Source organism: Anolis carolinensis, chromosome 6, assembly GCF_035594765.1.
Source record: "Anolis carolinensis isolate JA03-04 chromosome 6, rAnoCar3.1.pri, whole genome shotgun sequence".
NCBI classification, from domain to species: Eukaryota; Metazoa; Chordata; class Lepidosauria; order Squamata; family Dactyloidae; genus Anolis; species Anolis carolinensis.
The window spans coordinates 12227846-12249922 of NC_085846.1; the positions used below are offsets into that span (position 1 = coordinate 12227846).

General features: G+C 41.9%; 1 protein-coding gene across 4 annotated transcripts; it reads left to right on the forward strand.

Moving 5' to 3' along the window:
• The first annotated feature begins 1437 nt into the window (after positions 1-1437).
• On the forward strand, positions 1438-22039 carry bckdk (branched chain keto acid dehydrogenase kinase). 4 transcript variants are annotated; one of them, XM_008115408.3, is made up of 14 exons: positions 1438-1591; positions 6834-6900; positions 7729-7814; positions 8896-9111; positions 11381-11449; positions 13702-13812; positions 15015-15062; positions 15614-15733; positions 16643-16741; positions 17576-17649; positions 18390-18518; positions 19231-19320; positions 19563-19724; positions 20909-22039. In XM_008115408.3, the coding sequence occupies exons 4-14, from the start codon at positions 8914-8916 to the stop codon at positions 21051-21053; spliced, it is 1245 nt and encodes a 414-aa protein (XP_008113615.1). In that variant the 5' UTR covers positions 1438-1591; positions 6834-6900; positions 7729-7814; positions 8896-8913; the 3' UTR covers positions 21054-22039. The 4 variants fall into 4 exon arrangements, with proteins under 4 accessions (XP_008113615.1, XP_008113616.1, XP_008113618.1 ...); XM_008115409.3 differs by having other exon boundaries at positions 1520-1613; XM_008115411.3 differs by lacking the exon at positions 1438-1591 and adding an exon at positions 1667-1932.
• The last annotated feature ends 38 nt before the right edge of the window (positions 22040-22077 follow it).

Sequence of the window (22077 nt, forward strand, 5' to 3'; positions counted from 1 at the left end):
ATGATCTTTTCCAAGATTTCCTGTCTTCTCATGATGTGGCCAAAATACTTCAGCTTTGCCTCTAATATCCTTCCTTCCAATGAGCAGTCGGACATTATTTCCTGGAGGATGGACTGGTTGGATCTTCTTGTGGTCCAAGGCACTCTCAGGATTTTCCTCCAGCACCAAAGTTCAAAAGCATCTATCTTCCTTCGCTCAGCCTTTACTTATTTATTTATTTATTTATTTACAGCATTTATATTCCGCCCTTCTCACCCCAAAGGGGGCTCAGGGCGGATCACATAGCACACATAAAGGCAAACATTCAATGCCATGACATAGAACAGAGACAGAGACAAGATGCAGGCACGGGCTGGCCTTGATCTCATGACCTCTTGGTCAGCATGATTTGTTGCAGCTGGCTTGCTTTCCAGCCTTCCTTATGATCCAGCTCTCGCATCCATAGGTTACTGTGGGGAATACCATTGCTTTGATTATGTGGACCTTCATTGCCAGTGTGATGTCTCTGCTTTTCACTGTTTTATTGAGGTTGGCCATTGCTGTCCTCCCAAGAAGTAAACGTCTTCTGATTTCCTGGCTGCAGTCTGCATCTGCAGTGATCTTGGTGCCTAGAAATATAAAGTCTGTCACTGCCTCCATGTGTTCTCCTTCTATTTGCCAGTTATTTAGCAATAACGGCTAAACAGTATAATTTCTCCATCAGTGTAGGGTGTAGACATCCTGTGACAATGTGGCATGTCTCATTAAGAGCTACATGCACTGTTTTAATGTGGTGAGATGTATTCCAGACTGGGCATGCATACTCAGCAGCAGAGTAGCAAAGTGCAAGGGCAGATGTCTTCATGTGTCTGGTTTTGATCCCCAGGTGGTGCCAGTCAGCATGATGTTATTTCCAGCACCCACTCTTTGTGTGATACTCAAGCAGTGCTTCTTGCCAGGCAGACCACAGTCCAGAGTGACTCCCAGGTATTTTGGTGTGCTGCAATGCGCCAGTAGGATTCCTTCCCAGGTTTAAAGGTGGTAATTGCAGAGTAGTATTTGAAAAGAGGTTTGTCACTCTGTCCTTCAACAATGCATTTGCTGTTTAAAGCGGCATCAAACTGAATCAATTCTACTGTTCAGATGCAGCCTTAGGGCCTGCCTGCATTGTAGAATGAATACAGCTTTACAACACTTTAACAGCTGTGACCTAATGCTATGGAATCGTGGGAGTTGTAGTTCTGCAAGGTCTTTAGCAGAGAAGGGAGCGGCCTGTTGATGGAATGCAGTTAACATTAATTAAGTAATTTATAGGGTATTTAATGATTTAATAATGAAAAATCGGCGCCTGAAAGCATTATTCCAACATCCTTCCAAGACTACACTTCCCATCCTCCCGCGCTCTTCCCTTTTGTAGGAGTCCCATTTCAAACCAGCGCACTTCCTGTCTGGGAAAGAGCGTACTGGAAGGGAAGGACTCCATTTCCCAGAAGGCCTTGCTTCTCCCCGTCAGAGCTCGCCTGGCATCAGTTCCCCCCCCCTTCCCAACGAGCCAGCTGGTTCAGTCCGGTCCCTAAGTGCGGAAACCGCTGCGGCGTTGCGACTTGGCGCGGTAAGGGCCCTCCTCGTGGAAGGTACCATTATGATTGCTGATGGGGGGGGAGGAGGTTTAAGGATTAGGCGTTCTAGTCGCTGCTACCAAGGGAACGATGGGGGGCTGTTATTGTTTATTTTAGGGAAAGGTGCAGCGCGTTGGGGAAGAAAGACATTATTGTTATGGGGTTCTTTTAATATTAGGGAGGAGCTTGATGTGTTGAAAGGGCAAAGCCAGGACTGTGTCAGGATATTGGGGCAACAATGGTTTCAGGCTCCCTCTATGAAGAGTAATCTACTATGGATTTAAATGGAACCAAAACCCACCTAAATCTTGAGGGCCTCATAGTTAAATCCAAGGTATGTAACTAGGCTTAGGTAAACATCGGCCCTCCAGGTGTTTGGACTTCAACTTCCACAATTCCTAACAGCCGGTAGGCTGTTAGGAATTGTGGGAGTTGGAGTCCAAAACACCTGGAGGGCTGAAGTTTATCCAGGCCTGATCTACACTAAGATTAATGTACAGTAGAGTCTCACTTATCCAACATAAACGGGCCGGCAGAATGTTGGATAAGTGAATATGTTGGATAATAAGGAGGCATTAAGGAAAAGACTATTAAACATCAAATTAGGTTATGATTTTACAAATTAAGCACCAAAACATCATGTTAGACAACAAATTTGGCAGAAAAAGTAGTTCAATACGCAGTAATGCTATGTAGTAATTACTGTATTTATGAATTTAGCACCAAAATATCACGATATATTGAAAACATTGACTACAAAAATGCGTTGGATAATCCAGAATGTTGGATAAGCGAGTGTTGGATAAGTGAGACTCTACTGTAGTTTGACATGCCTTCGCTGCTAAAGAGAGCTGAGGCCTCACCAAACTACAGCTCCCAAGAATGCATTAGACTTGAGCCATGGCAGTTAAAGTGGTGTTGAACTGCATTGTTTCTACAGCGTGTGGATACATTCTTGGATGGCTCTTGGGCCAAGACCGGGCAAACTTCAGCCCTCCAGGTGTTTTGGACTTCAACTTCCATAATTCCTAACAGCTGGTAGGTTGTTAGTAATTGTGGGAGTTGAAGTCCAAAATACCTGGAGGGCCACAGTTGGCCCACGCCTGCTCTGGTCCCATCTACACTGCCATATGTTGCAGACTGGAATTGTATTATGTGACCGGCATAGATTTATGCCATTTGACAACATTGAACGGCATTAGATGAGTCTACCCCAGGCATGAACAAACTTTAGCCCTCCAGGTGTTTTGGACTTCAGCTTCCACACTTCCTAACAGTTTTAGTTTTACAAATTTTTTAGCCCTCTCTGTCAAGTAGTGCTGGTGTCTCTCCAAATTACAATAGCCATTATTCCATAGCATTGAGCCATGGCAGTTCAAGCAGTGTCAAGCTGCATGATTCTATAGTGCAGAGCAGGAAAGGGCAAACTTTGGCCCTCCAAGTGTTTTGGACTTCAACACCCACCAGCTGTTAGGAATTGTGGGAGTTGAAGTCCAGAACACCTGGAGGGCCAAAGTTTGCCCATGCTTGGTCTACACTATTAAGTTAATGCCATTTGATACGATTTTACCTGCTGTAACAACACCATAGAACCCTTTCGTAGTTTGATGAATCACCAGCACCCTTTGGCAGAGAAGGCCAAAGACCTTGAAAAACTACAACTCTCACTATTCCATAGCATTGAGCCATGGCCTTTCAAGTGATGTCTGGCAGATTAAAGGAAGGGGACTTCAGAAGGAAAGGGCAGCTGCCGCAGTTGGTCTTGATCAGCCTTGTTCTACATAGAGTTCCAAGATAAGCTTGGGCTGGTGTCCAAGTTGTCCTGCATTGCTCCTTTCCCCTTTAACTGGCTGAACCTGGGGAATGTAAATAGCTGGACTTGGCAAGGAAATGGCAATTGTTCCAAAACCCTTAGTGCATACTTCAAAAGCGCACGAGACTGGCCTGTGGTGGGGACGTGATATTGGGAAAGCTGCACGTGAAACACTGAAAACAAGGATCTCTCTCTAGTGTTCCTGTTTCACAAAGTGGTATGTGCAGTGATTGTGATATATAATAATTTGCAGAACATCATGCAGAAGCATAGTGTCTGAAATGAAATAGATGGCAAAAACTTCCTAAAGGCCTATGCACTTTATGTGCATGAATCTAGAAATATTAGTCAACAAATAGTCCTCAAGTATATATGGGTCTGACTATTGCCTTTAAATTTGTTTTACTGAGAAACATTTTAAATAGGAAGTGTAGATTTAAAAAAGTGTAATGTAGCAGTTTGAGTGTTGGATTAGGACACTGGAGCCCCATCCACACTGCCATATGATGCAGTTTCAGAATGCCATTTTACTGCACTGAAGAGCATTATATGGCAGTGTAGATTTGTATAATCCAGTTCAGTGCGGTTAAACTGCATTATATGACAGTGTAGAAGGGGCCTCTGAGGCCAGGGTTTGAATCCCTGCTTGGACATAGAAACCTATTTGGTTACTCTCTCAGCCTTAGAGGAAACAAATCTACAAAGAATCACTCTTGGCAAGAAAATCCTGTAATTGCTTCATCTTAGGGTTTGTTTTTTTCATTTGTTGGAAGGCACACAATTGCAATTATTTTTTAAAAAGAAAAGAAATCTAGCTTTGTTTTGTGAGATTGCTTGTCCTGTTCTTTTTTTTTCTTTTTTCTTGAAAGAAAAATGCCATGATGTTAAGAATTGTGGGAGTTGAAGTCCAAAACACCTGAAGGGCTGAAGTTTGCCCATGCTTGACCTAAATGATTAGCACCCCGTCATCTTCTATAGTTGTGAAATTCTTAATGAAACCTCCCAGGACCTTTTTCCCTGGGCATTTTTTGATGCTGCTGGGCTTCCCCTCCCTGCTGTCTTCAGCTGCTCCCGGTCAAATGAGGTCGGAGGAGGCGTAGGGAGGAGCTGGGCTGGGGCAGCTGCTGCGTGCGTGTACACTGTGCCAAGAGCCAGAAGACTCTGTTGATAGCAGCCAGACAAACAGGGCCTTGGCATCGTTGCTTCCGAGGTGGTGCCCATATGGAACCTGGGGACCCGCATGGGCAGGGGGTGAGTGGATAAGTTCATGCCCTCCAGGAGACCCATCTCTCTCCTGCTCCTGTTTCCCCTTCCTAGGAGCAGCTGAGGCCAGGAATCTGGAGTTCTGGTTTCCAGTTTGCTGAGCCACAAGGCCTCATCCTCTGCCTGAAATGGAAACCGGGTGTCTTAGTTTTCATCCTGCCTAGAAAGCCAGGAGATTTTATTTCTTGGTGGGCTTCCTCTAGGAAGACCTCTCTGTCCTCTCAAAGCTGTGATTCAGTGGAAACTATTTATTTTATTCCCATCTTATGCCCTAATTCTTTAAGTCTGCTCTCTCCTTCCAAATTGGAATAGTAACTACCATATATACCAGGCATGGGCAAACTTCAGCCCTCCGGGTGTTTTGGACTTCAACTCTCATAATTCCTAACAGCAGGTAGGCTGTTAGGAATTGTGGGAGTTGAAGTCCAAAACATCCAGAGGGCTGAAGTTTACCCATACTTGGTATAAACTCATGTATAAGTCAACCTTATGTATAAGTTGAGGGGTAGTTTGGGGGTCAGAATTATGGATTTTTATGTGACCCATGGATAAGTTGTAAGTCATTCTGCAAAGAATGGAAAGGGCCAACAGAGAAAGTAGAAGGGAGTGGTGCTTCTCTTAGGTTTTCTCGGGACAGATCAAAATCCTGCCTTTTGCCACACTATTCAGAGATGTTTTTAATAGGAACTGCAGTGCAGCACTTGCATTTACCCAACTTAAGTTTTTTGGATTGATATTTTTAGTAAACTTTCTAGACTTATACATGGGCACATACAGTAGTATGTATGCCATCTCTGTTTGAACTAATCTAAGGCATAACAGTTGTTGAATTGCAAATTCTCCAGATGTCATTAAACTGTAAATTCTCCATCCTAAGTAGTGGATAATTAGAAACATGAGGAGAAGCGGTTTGGCAACATTTAGAGGTCGGCACAACTCCAAAAATGTCCGAAGTCAGCACACCCTCCGACTGGCTCAATTTGTCAGGGACTGGCTTCTGTCACCCCACTTTTTAAACTGTTTTTGTAATGTCCCATATTTTCTCTACCTCCCCGCTTTGTCTTAGCTTACTTCAGCTTTTGCAGACTGAGTTTAAAGTGGTTTGCACTCAGTTATCTTAATGGGCAATAGGAGGTGGCGGAACCTTGACCTTCCCTGTAGTTTCAAGCAAAAGCAAACCACTGCAATCTCTCAACTTGGGTGTTGTACTGCATTAATATTTTTTTCCATCTTGACTGCACTCTGATGTTGTTTGGTCATGCATGTCATAGTTTTTATTTGTTAAATAGGAAAGATGATGCAGCCTTTGGTCTTCCAGGTGTTATTCGGTTGCATTTCACCCCACTGGCCATGTTGGTTGGGGCCAACAGCAGTTAGAGTCCAAGAATATATAGATGCTTATCCTACAACTAGTTTTCATTGGGGATGGAAAACCTATGTCTGGATTGTACCACATTGGCTATTGGAGGGAAGGACTTGTACAATGGTATGTTCCTCTTATCTAAGCTACAGTGAGCAGATTGTGGCTCTCCATGGATTCAATCGTCCACATTTTGACCCCCCCCCTTCAATTAGAAAAAGTAATCTTGATTGTGCAATTTTATACAAGGGACACTATTGTATTATTCCATGGCATATAACAGGACTTGAGGATTTATGGATTTTGGTACCCACAGGCAATCCTGGAACCAAACCTCAGCAGATATCAAGGGCCTACTGTACATGGATAGTTTTTTAAAATTACATTTTTATTCTGTACTATATACTTTTAATAAAATATTATTACATGTTTCACCTCTGTAGACCATGTTTTTGTAATACAGTAGAGTCTCACTTATCCAACATTCTGGATTATCCAACGCATTTTTGTAACCAATGTTTTCAATACATCATGATATTTTGGTGCTAAATTCGTAAATACAGTAATTACTACATAGCATTACTGTGTATTGAACTACTTTTTCTGTAAAAAATTGTTGTATAACATGATGTTTTGGTGCTTAATTTGTAAAATCACAACCTAATTTGATGTTTAATAGGCTTTTCCTTAATCTCTCCTTATTATCCAACATATTCGCTTATCCAACATTCTGCCGGCCCGTTTACGTTCGATAAGTGAGACTCTACTGTAACTGGATTTTTCCTCTCTTGCTTTTTAGATGGAAGTGGAGCTACCTGTCCTTGGAGAACAAGGAAGCTGGCGTAAGATAAGCAAGTTTACTTGAGGTAAATCTCCTGTGAGATTTCTGCTCTATCTAAATTGAGTCCTTCTTCTCACTCTCATTCCTTCCTTTCAAGTGATTTCAAACTTATGTTTGTCCATTTTAATCCTTGTGTCAATAAAACTAGATGAAGCCTGAGTTGTTTGATCACTGTATGAGAGGACATAATGCTGTGAAATCTGCACATCCAGCACTAAAAGGAGGCGATTCCCAGCAGCTTGCTGTTGTAAACATGGTCTTTATGGCACAATTGGAGCATAATGGATCAGCATACTCTTTATGGCAGGTTTTGTAATGTCCTGTCGTCCCATGTGACTTTGATCTGAGATCGCTAGAAGAAGAGGGCAAAACTCTTATGGTTGAGGAATAATTGTCCTATTTGTTCAATTCTGTGCTTAAAATCCCTCTCAGCTGGAATAGATAGTCTCAGAAATTGGTGGCCTTTCCATCTTTGGAGGTCTTTGAATAAAGGTTGGATAGACATCTTTCAAGAGTGCTTTAGTTGTATATCTCTGTATGGCAAACAATTGGGATTAGCTGACCCATGTGGTTTCTTTCAACTCTGAGATTTTATCATTATAAAGCTTGGAAGATGGCGTGTGCACCTCTACCCTTTCCTATTTTGAAAGTCTTCACATCTCTTTCTTCATCTTACCCAACACCTGCATTTCTTCTGTGGAACATGTACTCATAACCTCTGTGTATGAATGGACCACCAGAGTTACAGCACCTCAAATGAAGCAACTTGAGCTGTCCTCATGCTCAAGGCTGCCAGTCAAGCATTTCATAATGTCCCAGGATATGTGAATTAATCCATAGCCTTCTCCCATAGGGGATGCACGGAGATCCTGCCAGAGGGGAGAGTGCCCAGACCGAGAGAAAGCAGAAAGAAGTGTACAGTAATTTGTTATTTTAGGAGTAAGTATACAGCACTATTGAATTGCTTAGGAAATAAATACATATTGATTTTGGTGGTACGATCTCAGGCTGCAGGCTACTTAGCTGAATCTATTCTCAGTTCCAGCTTAGTAGCAGGGACTGCTTTAGTTTACTACCCTGTTTCTGTATCTTATATACAATAGTTGTAATCTAGCTTTCTGGTTTTATATTTGTCATATTTAATTATTATCCATTAGAATTGCTTCAGAACCAATAATATTCACAACATAATACTCTTGATTGAAATGTTGTGAGAGAATTGCAGTTTGGGAAGAGTGTGAGGCAAGCTGCCACACTGCTCCCTGTGATATCCTAAATGAATAATATCCCATTGATTAAATTTATTATGGCCAATGTTTGCTGTTACCGCTGTTTATTTTTTCCTCAATTATATTGTTTACATTTTGATTTGTTTTAAATGGTTTGCATTAATTTTGCTGGTATGATGACCAAAGATCCTATGGTTCATGACAAGATATACATATTTAAATAGTTTTTCACTTCTAAAGTGTGATTTCCTTTGTCAGTCCTAACTTGCCAAAAGTTAGGACTGCCTCTATGATTGAGTGAAACCTTTAAACAGACAGTAGGAAACTGTGACATAGCTGATGTGTTATACCACAGGAATAACCGAATTATGATGGGTCAGACTGGCATACCATCTAACTCAAGAAATGGAAACCATTCAACCCCTCCAAGCTGATGTACTGCAACTCCTAGCATTCCTCATCATTGCTTATACTGTCTATGGCTAATGGCATCACAGTTTGACAACATTGGAAAGGCCACATGCTTCGCACTCCTATCAAAATTGTAATTACAATATGATTGCCATACCCATAGGAGATGCATTCCAGGACTTTGCATGGCTATCTGAAACTTTGAATAATTACGTACTCTGTTGTTCTAAATGGGATGATTGACGAAATACCAAGAAGAGGGTATATCATGAACAGGAGACCCTAAGTGAAACTGCAGAAGTAAAACCATGTATATCAATTCTAAAGAGGCTCTATATCAATAAAGAAATGCCATTCTAACACTTCTGTTTTGCTTCTAGCTGTCTGTGGAAAAAAGAATGATGTGGAAGACACTGCTGATGCTTGAAGTGGGTGGAGTAGGAGGCCGGGCTCCCTGTGTGTTCCCATTCTTTGTCCCTGCTTTCCGATACCGGTCCTCTTCGGCCATCGATCAGCAGCATGAGCTGGCGCGTGAGCGATCCAAAACAGTTACCTCTTTCTATAACCAGTCGACCATTGACGTAGCAGCCGAAAAGGTGAGCACAAGACATTACCACAGCTGTATTTCTCACTCATATGTAGCTCAGTCCGAACACACTACAAGCCTGGCAGAGTAGGACAACATTCTTGTTTCTCAACCCCTTCCTTCTTGGAGGCGTAGTTTGCCTCACCCTGTAAGCTAGGAGCGGGTCTGGACTCTCCAAACTCTTCCTTCTTGGCAGCAGAAGGACAAACCCTGCCAGGACTAGAAGCCTCAAGAAGATTTGTTGTGTGAAGAACAGGCCTGAGCAGGCAAATTCCATTCCTCAGTGCTAGTTTCTGGCCTACTTAAAAAAAAACAAAAAACCTTATGGCCCAACTCAGTTTGTTAAAATTTAGGGATAGGAGTGTTTTGGTAACTTTTGGGAAGAGAAATGGTAAGCAGGAACAGAGAATTCTTTGTTGTTTATATTTCCCCCAGAAATCACCCATTTTCTATTGTTTTTGGACAGGATTATCTTTTAGCCCTTGGGTCCCATTTTTCTAATCACCGCCGTTTAATGAGTTCCCCAAACAGATTGGCATAGACCCGGGAGCGGGGGGGGGGGGGGGGTGTCCACATTGTGGACTACAAAGAGAAATCTAATCTTGCTTCTGCTGTATGGAATTCACCCTGGGGAAAACACTGATTAATTAAATAAAACATCTGTCTGGCATTATACAAAGGCCTTATGAGAGAGGCTTCTGTTATCACTTGGCACAATGAAGACGTTACCCGCTCAATTTTTAACAGAAGCCATTTATGAATGGAACTTGAGGCATTTGAGTAGGGTTGCAGTGTTCACATTGTAGTTGGGACATCTGGGTGAATTGTGACTACGTATTATAGGGGGAACAACTTGCCAGCGTGATTGCCCTCTGTTCCCCCTAGAGAATTGCTAAGCATCTTTATTTGGCAGAAGTATAACAGATGCCGCTTCTTCTCTTCCATTGACATCTGTGTCTTGGAGAAAAGCAGCAGCTGTTACTTTCCTTACTGTTTGTGCAGCTTTTGAATGCAGAAGTACCCTGTCAAGTGAAAAAAGGTGGCAACTTTATTATATGGAATAGCATCTGGTTTCTATTTAGAGGAAACCCCACTTTACATTTTAACAGTCAAGCAGGTGAGGAGGGAAAGACCTATGTAAGAAACGGAAGCCCTACCACTAATAAAACCTGCACACCAATTTTCCCCCCAATCCTGGTGTTCTGACATTTCAGCAAAGGCACTAGAACTAAACAGTGTCTACACCTGGGCTGTATCAGTGGAAGAGAAATACAATATGTTCGAAAGAGTTGTTAACATGGTAGCATGGGCCTCATTTTCAGCGTAGTCCTCTCCACATTCGCTGGAATCTGGGGCACAAGACCACCACAAAAGTAAAAAAAAAACCATTAACAACGTTTGTGTGTGTGTGTGTGTTTTTTTAAAAAAAAATAATAATCCTGAGATAATACATCTCTAGGAATCTCTAGGTCCTCCAGCATGGTTCTGTGGTCAGTTTCTGCTCGATGTTGACTACAGAACCAAACTGGAGAACTTCAAAAGAAGCCCTCACTGGTTTTCCAGAACTTAGAGCGAGGTGTTCTCTCTAAAAAGCTCTATGTCCTTCTGTGTGATTTTGTGCTGTGGCCAACTTCCAGCAGAAGTTGGTTGGAGAGCCATGCGGGAAGATCCAGGACAGGCTTGCAGAATCTGTCACCCTACAGGCGTTTTGGACTTCAGCTCCCAGAATTTCCAAACACCTGGAAAGCCATAGGTAGTGCAGGTCTGCTCTAAGGGTTTAAGCAGAAATTAACTGTATAGTCAAGTTAGAGATTTCCAGAGAGAACTTTTTCAATGAAATTTGCAAAAATGAAGCCTGAAAATATGGATGCTCTGACTGCATTCGCCTTTCATGAGAGGATGAAAGTGGAAGCTATTTATAAGGAGCTGTGGATTTAAGGAATGGCTGGAAGAAACGATAGTAAACAAAAGTTAATTTGTGGGGGTTTTTTTGTGGGGGGGAGGTATTGTGTCAGAGCGACTTGAGAACATACTGTAAGTTGCTTCTGATGTGAGAGAATTGGTTGTCTACAGAGATGTTGCCCAGGGGATGCCGGATGTGTTACCATCCTGCTGGGAGTCTTCTCTCATGACCCCGCAAGCTAGAACTGACAGACGGGAACTCACCCTGTCTCACAGATTCGGTGAGGAATAGTCAGTGCTGGTGCCGTCTCCCTGATTGTTTCCATGGGGGCATTTTGGATGCTATGTGAACACTTGTTTCTTTTTTCCCCCTTCAGCCTTCTGTGAGGTTGACACCCACCACTATGCTGTATTCTGGACGTTCTCAGGATGGAAGCCACTTATTGGTAGGTGTGAGACCAGCCACTTCCCCAAACTAATGATTTTAAGATTCTCAAAACCTGCACCACATGGCTCTGTTGGATAAGTAGAATATATAACTCTGTTCTTTTGATTGTACTATCTCTCAAAGTATATGGTGATAGTACACACTGTCAGGTTTGCACATAGCAAGGGGCACGAAGTTATTCTGCATAATGATCTTTTCTGTCCTACACATTTAGAGATGTTTGAACTTTAGGAATTTTGGAGGATCCATGGAAAGACTATGCCATGTATTTTGACTGCATATTCATATTTATTTTCAGGGTGTCAGTAATCCTTAACAGAAGTAGGGTTATTTTTGCATTCTATACAATACCAAGAATTTGGTAGTTCAGTATTGTATCCAAGTCATCACAATATCCTATACCAAAACTCTCCTAATTCCACACAACAATGAATAGAGGATGCCCCACCAAGATAGCATGAGTAATGAATGGGAATTTTAAAGCTTTGCTATCAAGAGAAGGGTATAAATGCAAGAAACAGGTGATGGTTTTAGTAAGAATTGCAATACTTTCTTTTCTGAGTATTATAAAATTCCTAAGACTCAATAAAATAGAAAGAGCATCTGGTCCATCTCCCTCCCCTCCTTCCAGTCCACAGCACCATATGCTTGGAGAAATGTCATGATTTAACTAGTCTCAAACCACATTCATTACTGTCCTAGTACCCAGGAATCCCTGAATCTTGTTGTCCCCAGACTTGAGTTCCATCTAGCTTAGTTTCCAGTTACTGTATATATTCGAGTATAAGCCAAGTTTTTCAGCCCCTTTAGGCCTTCCTCAGCTTATATTCGAGTGAGAGTCCTGGCTGGCTTATATTTGGGTCGGTTTATACTTGAGTAAGGAGCCCCCCCGTGGTACAGTGGGTTAAACCTTTGTGCTGGCAGGACTGCTGACCGACAGGTTGGCGGTTCAAATCCAGGGAGAGTGTGTGAGCTCCCTCTATCAGCTCCAGCTTCCCATGTGGGAACATGAGAGAAGCCTCCCACAGGATGGTAAAACATCTGGGCGTCCCCTGGGCAACGTCCTTGCAGACGGCCAATTCTCTCACACCAGAAGCGACTTGCAGTTTCTCAAGTTGCTCCTGACATGAAAAAAATATACTCGAGTATATAGGTAATCAGAGTTGGACAGTTTTATCTTATTAAAGTCTTATTATTATCTTAAATTATAGTTTTATGTAAATATTCATAAACATTTAACCTACTGATGCCTCAATTAATGTAATTTTATTGGTATCTATTTTTATTTTTGAAATTTACCAGTAGCTGCTACTTTTCCCCACCCCCACCCCCGCTTATATTCGAGTCAATAAGTTTTCTCAGTTTTTGTGTGGTAAAATTAGGTGCTTCAGCTTATATTCGGGTTGGCTTATAGAGTATATATGGTACTCTGCAATGGTTCACCAGCCCAAATCCACAGAGGAGCGAGCTTTCTCTTCCGTTTTTCTTCCTGACTTTGTTCTCATGTTGTCTTAAACTTAATCCAAGAATCAAAATGGCTTTTGGATGGTTTCTGTGAGGTCACGCCACCTTGTAGATTGCTGATACCAACGGGCCGATATGTCACTGCAATTGTTTTCTGTGCGTCTTTCCAGTCATGACAACTCCCGTTGTTATCAGTTGGTATGGCAACCCCTGTTTATCTCTTGTGTGCAATCAGGAGACAACATCTTTGTTTCCTTGTTTGCTCCATCAAGAGCACAGCAAAATAGTAGGCTCAAGCAGCCAGGTTAACCAGGAAAAACTCCCTCCCCTGGGTATTGGCAGAAACTGGGACATGCAGACTAGAGTAAAGGTTCCCCCCCCCCCCCGCATGCTGTAGCTATGGCAACCTGTGACTCAGTTGCCATTGCCTCCTGAACACCTTGAGGGGAAAACAAGATTATGTCTGTGTTTGCAGCCTCAACATGTTGTGCTTTGAAGAGATCTTAAGATCTTTCTGGATGCCATTGCAGTCTTCCTGGCCCAGACTAACTTGGAGCTGTTCTGCTGAGAAAAAGAAAAAAGGCTAGCCAAAAAATGACCTCATTAGCTCACCTTCCCTCCCAACACCCTTGACTTGCCATGCAGCACCTTCAGCGCACAAAAATATGAAATAATTGATTTTATTTATAATGGGCAATATCCTGTGGGCACCAAGACCTCGAGTTAACCTGGGTAACAATATAATCAAACAGTATAATCAACTGGCCTGTCTATGCTTTATTACAGAAAAGCGCCCGTTATCTGCATCATGAACTTCCGGTCCGCATTGCTCATCGCATCAAAGGCTTCCGGAGCCTCCCCTTTATTATTGGTTGCAATCCCACCATCCTCCATGTGGTACGTGGGTTAAAAACTGCTGGAAAACCACTACAGCAGGAGTGGACAATGGCAGAGACAGTGGGCTAGTTTACTCTATGCATCTACCCCAGCAGTCTGCACTATTGTGTTTCAGCCACCACTTTGGCTGATTTGGGGCCTTTTATTTGGTTGGGTTTTTTTTTTTTGGTGTTTTTTTTTGGAGAGTGATCTGGTTGGAGGCAGGGGAGATAAGTCACTGTATTTAGGAACATTGTGGGATGTTTTGGCTGTTTTGCAGGCAGAAATTCATCTGACAATCAGCATGAAGAAATTGAGGAGATCAGAATTTCAGAGACCATATGTTGGAGCCACATGGGCTGGACTTAGCCCAACCCACATCTAAGGAGATGATTAGTAGTAGTTGGATCGTATTGGGACTGGGGCAGTGAGACTGATAGGAAGTGGACATTCAAATAAAGTGGCAATGAAGCAGCACAATAATACCACACTGGTTATCAGGATGCCTTAACAATAGATTTGAATAAAGACTGAACAAAACTGTGGAAGTCTCCAGATGTGAGAATTATAAAATTCTCTAGAAGTCATTGAACTGCATTTCCCAACATCCCTCACCATTGGCTGTGCTGGCCTATCCTCCTGGGAGTTGCAGTCCCCATCACCTGGAGGCCTCTGGATCAGAACCTGTCGATTTACATATGCAGATGATCACACAGTTTTTAAGAGTCTCCCCAATTAATGGTGCTGGCATGTACCCCCTTTTAATTTCCGGAAGGCCTGTCACTTACCAGGCTTTCATATTATTTCCTGGCCAATGACTGGATGTTTTCCTAGAGAAGAGGGAAGTCAATTATTTCAGTCCTGTTGATGCTGATGTTTCCAATCTGAACTCAGCTTTCATTGGCTAGCCTTAATTCAGTCGCTCTTTCAGCTTTCAATTTTATCATGGTGGAGATGGGTGCATTATAGCAACCAAGCTGGGTAAACTGCTAAAAATATAATTACATTATTTACAGACTACTTCATACTCCTTTATGGAATTTTCTTAAATATCTCATTTAATGCTGCCTTGTTGAAATCCAGGAAATCTGGCTCTTATCATTTCTTGCTTCTAATTTATAAAGAGCTATGCTTCCAAGAAATTAGAAAGTAATTTGACAGTTTGGGACTATGTGAATTTTGTAATCTGTTCTTCTGCTTTAATTACCCTTTCCTTCTTTCAGCATGAACTTTACATCCGAGCGTTCCAGAAGCTGAGTGAATTCCCCCCAGTAAGTATGCTTCAGTCGTGGAACATAAGGAAACTATAAATGGGAGATAACACAAAATACATTTTGCGGTATCCAAATAAAATATGAACATATGATGCAAGCATGATTATTGGAAGTTAGTTATAAAATGTTTAAATGCCCAGAGAGCACCAGATCCTGTCTGATTTTGGAAGCCAAGTGGAGCCAGTGCTGGTTAGGAATTCAAAGAGAGCACCAAGTACTCAGGGCTATAATCCGAAGCTCATGGCAAACCATATCCAAATACTCCTTATCTAAGAAATACTCCTTGTCTAAGAAAACCCTGTGATGTTTATAGGGTCGCCATGAGTCAATAGGTGACTTGAAGATATATTCTTTATAATATACCCACTTTTTTTAAAAAAAAACTAATGGCTGTGCAGTGTTTTCCTACTTAAAAGTGGGACATGTTGAGTGGGACCAGATGTCTTCCTTGTTTATATGTGTGTTCTGTTCCTCTACCCCCACCCACCTACAACCCATGCATTGATTTTTATAGGCATTTTACTCCCTGTCCTTTTCCCTCTGAACAGATTAAGGACCAAGAAGCTGAGGCCCAGTACTGCATACTGGTCCGCCAACTCCTAGATGACCACAAGGATGTTGTGACGCTACTGGCCGAGGGCTTACGGGAGTGTCGTAAGCACATACAGGCAAGTCCGGATTACAGTGGTTGAACCCTTAGTCTAGTTCTAAAATCAGGCCTCTCTTCGGACACATGTATAAACCCCCCTGGTAGGTGCTAGCATGCATGACAGCTCTAAATATTCCTCCTGACTAAGTGTCAGCTGGCAAGACCAGAGCTAGAGTCTGCAAAGCATTGATGTCAAAATGTTACTTTCTATCCTGTTTTCTCTGCACCTGAAAGATGTGACAGAGTGTGTAGTAATCATTACAAGGACTGGGGTTGGATGAAGGGGTAGGGAGAGAGATCTACTGTTTTTGTCTTCAAGGAACATGACTGAATCATTGTACCAGGTGTGTGTGTGCATGTATTTTATTTGGTCCTAACAGCATTATGGAATTTCTGATTCCTTTAAGGGTCCTAGAGCACTTGCTCCAGTTGCAATTTAGATAATCCAGTCTGGGATATAGTGCTCCAAGGCTCATTTTTTCTGAGCGGTTTTGAGTTGGGGTTCATTAGCCCAAGAAGACTGTATTGAAAGATTCACCATGTTTCTGAAAAAAGGGTTGAGAGGGAAAGATAATTTAAAAATACGGCACCAGAGGCTGTAACTTCTAAGAAAAACATGGAAGTTGAGTCTGGATTCCAGAATTCCTGGAATATTTATCCAAATGTGCTATATGTTCTGAGCCTAGCCTTGCCTTTGTTCTGTTCACTATAAACCCCAGCACAGAATAATGAGGGCAAAACAGATGAAATAATAAGGTGATTTGGCATCTCTATACCTTGCACATTGTTATTCTTTGAAGATTCACATGAAAAGGATTTACAAGAAAGGGGGGGAAATGTCACCTTCCAGATGGAGCTGGTATAACCACTAATGAGGTCTTGGGCCACACTGCAGCCTATTAGATTAGATTTTCTTTTGCTTTCCTAGGATGAGAAAGTGATCCGTTCCTTTCTGGACAAGACTCTTACCTCCCGCTTGGGTATCCGGATGTTGGCCATACACCACCTTGCTTTACATGAGGATAAGGTATATATGTATTCCCTAATTGCATAACTTTGAGTGAGCAGTGACCCCTGGGAAAAGTAATTTTCGATTTAGATGTAGATTTTCTGTGCCTATGAACAGAAGAAGCACCTTGTACTGAACCAAACCATCTAAAGCATTATTGCATAGAATCTTAGACTTGGAAAAGACCACAATGGCCATCTAGCCCAGCCTTCTGCCAGGTAGGAATATACAACTAAAGCGCTCTTGATAGATGCCCATCAATCCTCGGTCTAAAGACCTCCAAAGGTGAAGAGTCCATGACTTTCCAATGCAGTCTATACTGTCCAATAGCTCTCACATGTTTTTCCTAAATTTAAGGTATAATATCATGGACTGTAATTTGAATCCATTGCTTCTAGTCTCTGGAGTAGCGGGAAACAAGCTTGCTTTATATCTGTATCTCTCCAGATATTTAAAGATGGATATCACATCTCATCTCAGATTTCTTCTCTTCAAACTAAACAAACCCATAACCTAAGCTTTTCCTCATAGAGTTTGATTTTCAGAGCTTTGATCATCTTGTTCAATCTTTTCAGGATATATTCCAGTTTGCCATTATACCCAATTAGTGTTGGATAATCAGGGAGGCAAGAGACCTGAGCCTGCAAGACCTGAGCAGGGCTGCTTGAGGTTACAATGGCTTAAAGGACTCTGATTCATAAGTTAACAAAACAACAAACACATCAATCTTTTAACACTTAAAACAGTTTAAAAATCATGTGAATAAATATAAACCACTCATTTGCAAATTTGGATGAAGTCTGTCATGCCCCATTTAAATTTCAGTTTCTTTTTTTTCATCTGTTTCTGCAGCCAGACTTTGTTGGGATCATCTGTACGCGCTTGTCTCCAAAGAAAATCATTGAGAAATGGGTGGATTTTGCCAGGTATTGTTTGCTATTCCTCCCCCCCTCCACCCCCCACTAAATGATGAAGTCTTTTCCTACTCTTGGTGTTTTTTCAGCAGTCTGTGACTTCCCCCTCGTGGCCAAGTTGTGTAGTTCCACTTTATGCAATTGCTTTGTTTACTTATGACAATTTTTCAAAATGCTTTCTTTTTCTTTTTCTTTATTAGCTTGTGCATATTTAAAGACTAAAATCCAGTTGCTTGTCCTAACTGAATCAGCGGACACCTAGCAATTCAAACACTTTTGTAAATTCAATTGCTGCAATAGGCTCGTTCTGGTTGGGACAAGCAATTAATTGTAGGTATGAATGGGTTTTTAAAAATATTACTTTTGTTCTTAAAATGTGTAAAATGGATACAAATCATGGCATAATAAAGGCATCATCTTTAATATCATACTGCTAAACACGAATTGCAAAATTCAGCATCCCTGATTCAAAGTCCTATTAAATAAAGTATGATGCCTCCTGCCCACCAATAATCGTATGTCTTGGCTTAGCTGAGACTTGATAGAAGGAAAATTAATCACACTTATAGTAAAGGAGTACTGCTGTCCAGTAAGCTTCATGTTACAAGTTCAGAACTTGGATTAAACTAATCAGACACAAGATGAATGAGGAGATTGTATTTAGACATGCAACACTGCTGTAGTATAGGTTGTTTCTAGGAAGGCCAGAAAGAATAGATTTATGTTCATCCTATCTTCATATGGCTTTCTAGGCGTCTCTGTGAGCACAAGTATGGGAACGCTCCCCGAGTGAGAATCAATGGGCATGTGGCCGCCCGCTTTCCTTTCATCCCCATGCCTCTTGATTACATCCTTCCAGAATTGCTCAAAAATGCAATGCGGTAAGTTCACCTTTCCCCTTCTTTTTTGCAGCAAAGTGGTAGACTTCTCTCTCTCTCTCTCTCTCTCTCTCTCTCTCTCTCTCTCTCTCTCTCTCTCTCTCGCTCTCTTCCCCTCTTCCCCCCCCCCCCAAACTGGAGTGGGCCAAATGCAACCTTAAAGCTACATGTGGCCCCAAAAGCTCTTTTTGTGGCCCTTAATACCCACCCACCCACAGATTTACCACACTGTCATTTTGGTAGTTGAACAGAAAAAGAAAACTCTGTTTCCTAGAGTGCAGGAATGGTGAGACTCTTAACAGTTTGCACCCTCCCATCAAAACTCAATTCTCAGTGTTTTTAAAAAAATCCAAAATAGGTGGAGACATTTAGCTACTTTTAGTTTTTGTCCTCCCCATTTTAGGGCATTTTGGGCAAATAATATAGCTATGGAGAGTTAGTTGAACAGAAATGTGGCCCCTGAACCTGCTGTGATTGCCTGTTCCTATTCTAAAAATCTGCAACATTGATCTGCTGTTATGTTTACGTTTCACAAGGGTTGGCAGGTATTATATGTTCCTGCCTCATTGAATTACAAGACTTTTCTCTATTACAAGACTTTTACATTGAATTTCAAGGGTTTTCTGAATACAGGAAGAACTTTTGCATAACACCAAATGGAACAGTGTTGAGATACCTTTTAAGGTTGAATTCTGTCTTGCTGTCTTCCTTTCAGAGCCACTATGGAATCTCACCTGGATACACCCTACAATGTGCCAGACATAGTCATCACCATTGCCAACAATGACATTGACCTGATCATACGGTACAGTGGAATAATGATTGTGTCTTTAATGTAGCTTTAAGATCACCACCAATCTCTACAGTTATGGTGGGGACGTGGTCACTGTAGTATAATGCTGTGGACACATGTAAATTCACTGAACAGTACTAGAGAGGTAAACTCCAGGAGACACCCTTCATGTTGGTGGGAGGCAGGAATGGAAGGTATAAATAACCTAGACTGCAATACACAGCTTCTTTACATCATGGTCCTTTTTATAACAGGATTTCAGATCGAGGGGGTGGAATTCCTCATGATCATGTTGAGAAGGTAACTGATTACCACTTCACCACAGCTGAAGCAAGTACTCAGGATCCCCGCTTGAACACCCTCTTCGGAAACATGGTGGAAATGGGGAATAGTGCCCAGTCGGGGCCCATGCATGGGTGAGCACAAAGGGAGGAAAGGTGGGGTTTCTGGCAGCCAAGGCAAAATAAATAAAGATTTTTTATATGGAATTGTGATCTAAACTCAGTTGTTAATCCCATTTAGAACAGATGCATTCAATCAGTGGGGTTCACAAAAGTGTTGACTTAGCAGTCATCAATGTTGGATTTAGGCCTACTCGTCTAAAAAGGGGATGCCTATAAATGTACATGGGTTAAAAGCCATAAAAGGAAGGGATCTCTAAAGTTTCTGCTTAGTATTTGTGATCTTATGTGGCCCAGGCCCTGAGATCTTCAGGATAGACCCTTCTCTCGGCCCGACCTCTATTGCAATGTCGGTTCATAGGTGCGTGTGAGAGAGGGCCTTCTCAATGGCTGCTCCTCAACTCTGGAACTCCCTTCTTCCCAGGAAAGCCATAATGGTCTCTGCCCTGTGCCCTTCCAGAGGTAGCCTAAAAACTTTTCTTTTCAGGAAAGCTTTTAAAAAAGATTTTTTTAAAGATTGAGCCAGGGGATGCTATGAAGTGTTTTAGCTATATTAATAAATTTTAATTGTTTCAGTGCTTAATTCTATTATAATGTTTGTATGTTTTCTAGATTTTAAACTAGGTTTTCTAGATTTTAAACTAGGTTAAACTATATATTGTACTGTTTTTACTGTTAGCTGCTTTGAGTCTCTTTTTGAGAGAGATAAAGCAGGATACAAATAAAAACAATAAGTAAGTAATAAATAACTAAACATTTAAACCTTAATGGATAGCAACTTGCCATGTAAAAAAACAAGAAAACAAGATTCTCAGGGAGCCATCCCCCACCACCATTACCAAGCTCCATTTTTATACTGAACAACAGAAGCAAATCACACAAATCTGTGGCAAAATCAGGTTAAATGTGCCAATGTGTATTGTCCCTGATACAGTTACATGTGATACTCTGGTTGGTTTTGGGATCATTTTTCAAGCAGTGATCCTTTGTAGGATTATCCCACACACTTGCATTGCAAGGCAGTAGTATCCCATGGAACAGAAGTAGTAGGGTTTGTCCATCTGTGAATGTGAAGGACTGCAGAAGAGTTTGCTCTACTCCAACGTTTGGTAGTGGGACAAAAGACTCTTTGCTTGCTGCTTCTTACTGCTATGTCTCAGCAAGTGTCTACCTACCTATTCCCATGTTCTTTTTCACAGGTTTGGATTTGGGCTTCCCACCTCCCGTGCTTATGCCGAGTACCTGGGAGGCTCCCTCACACTCCAGTCCATGCAGGGGATTGGCACAGATGTGTACCTCCGCCTTAAACACATTGATGGCAAAGAGGAGAGTTTCCGCATCTAGAAAGACTTTTCTCCATGGGTGGAATTCCCCTTGGCTGCTGGAGAAAGCTTTTAATTACCTACATCCAGGCCCAGTTCTGCAAGAATTATGCCCTATGGATTCCTACCAATGCCCCGTGATGGCCCGGTGAAGCGCTCCTTTCCTCTTGGACTCCTGAATGCTGTGATAAAGGATTTGGGGGCTCGTGTTCCTGTGCAATTGCTGGTAGATGCAGCATCCTCCTGGTTATTCCAGTCCTTCCTATGGGCATGCTTTATGCTTTAATGACTTGTCTCTTGAAGCCAGATTCCTGTGAGAGCCTGTGGACAACTTTTCAAGGCTCTCCTTGGAGAAGTGTGAAGTTACAAAATAGCACTAGGGCAGAATAAAGTCGCTTTTTCGCTGCCCTCCTCCCGTTCACTGCCAACTGCATTTTCATTCTCCTGCTGAGGTTGTGATTGTTTTTCAAAGACATTGGGTGAAGGGAAACCTTTTACTCTCGCATGTGCACATCCTGTTTGGATTTCTCAGGCTGTTCTCAATCTGAAAGTAAAAAAAAATTACATAGTAGCATGTGGCACCAAAAAAAACTCTTCCTTTCATCTTACAACGTAAGTCTCAGCCAAGGACATCTCTTATTGCTACATCTACATGTTGGGCCTTCAACAAATAAAGACATTTCAAGTGGCAGGCAGCAGCCAAATGTCCTCCTCTTGAGAGGAAAAGACTATACGATAACCTTGAGTGTTCATATTCCGTTGCTCTGGGGTGGGTTCCAGAACATTCTTCTTTCCTACACAATGATGTGTTTTATTTCCACACAATCTGTTCTTTCTGTTGCCATTCATTGTTTTTTAAACAAATAAAACATGTTACTCTGGGGAGCGGGATGATGGGTTCCTCTCTGCCCTTTCCCCTCCCTATTCAGCATTAGAGGGAAGGGGGTACAGAAATAATTCTCTTTTTTGCTGTGATACTCCAATAAAAAGTGCAGATTCCAAAATCTACCAAGCGTTGTCTACTTTTCAGAGGAAATTATAGTAAG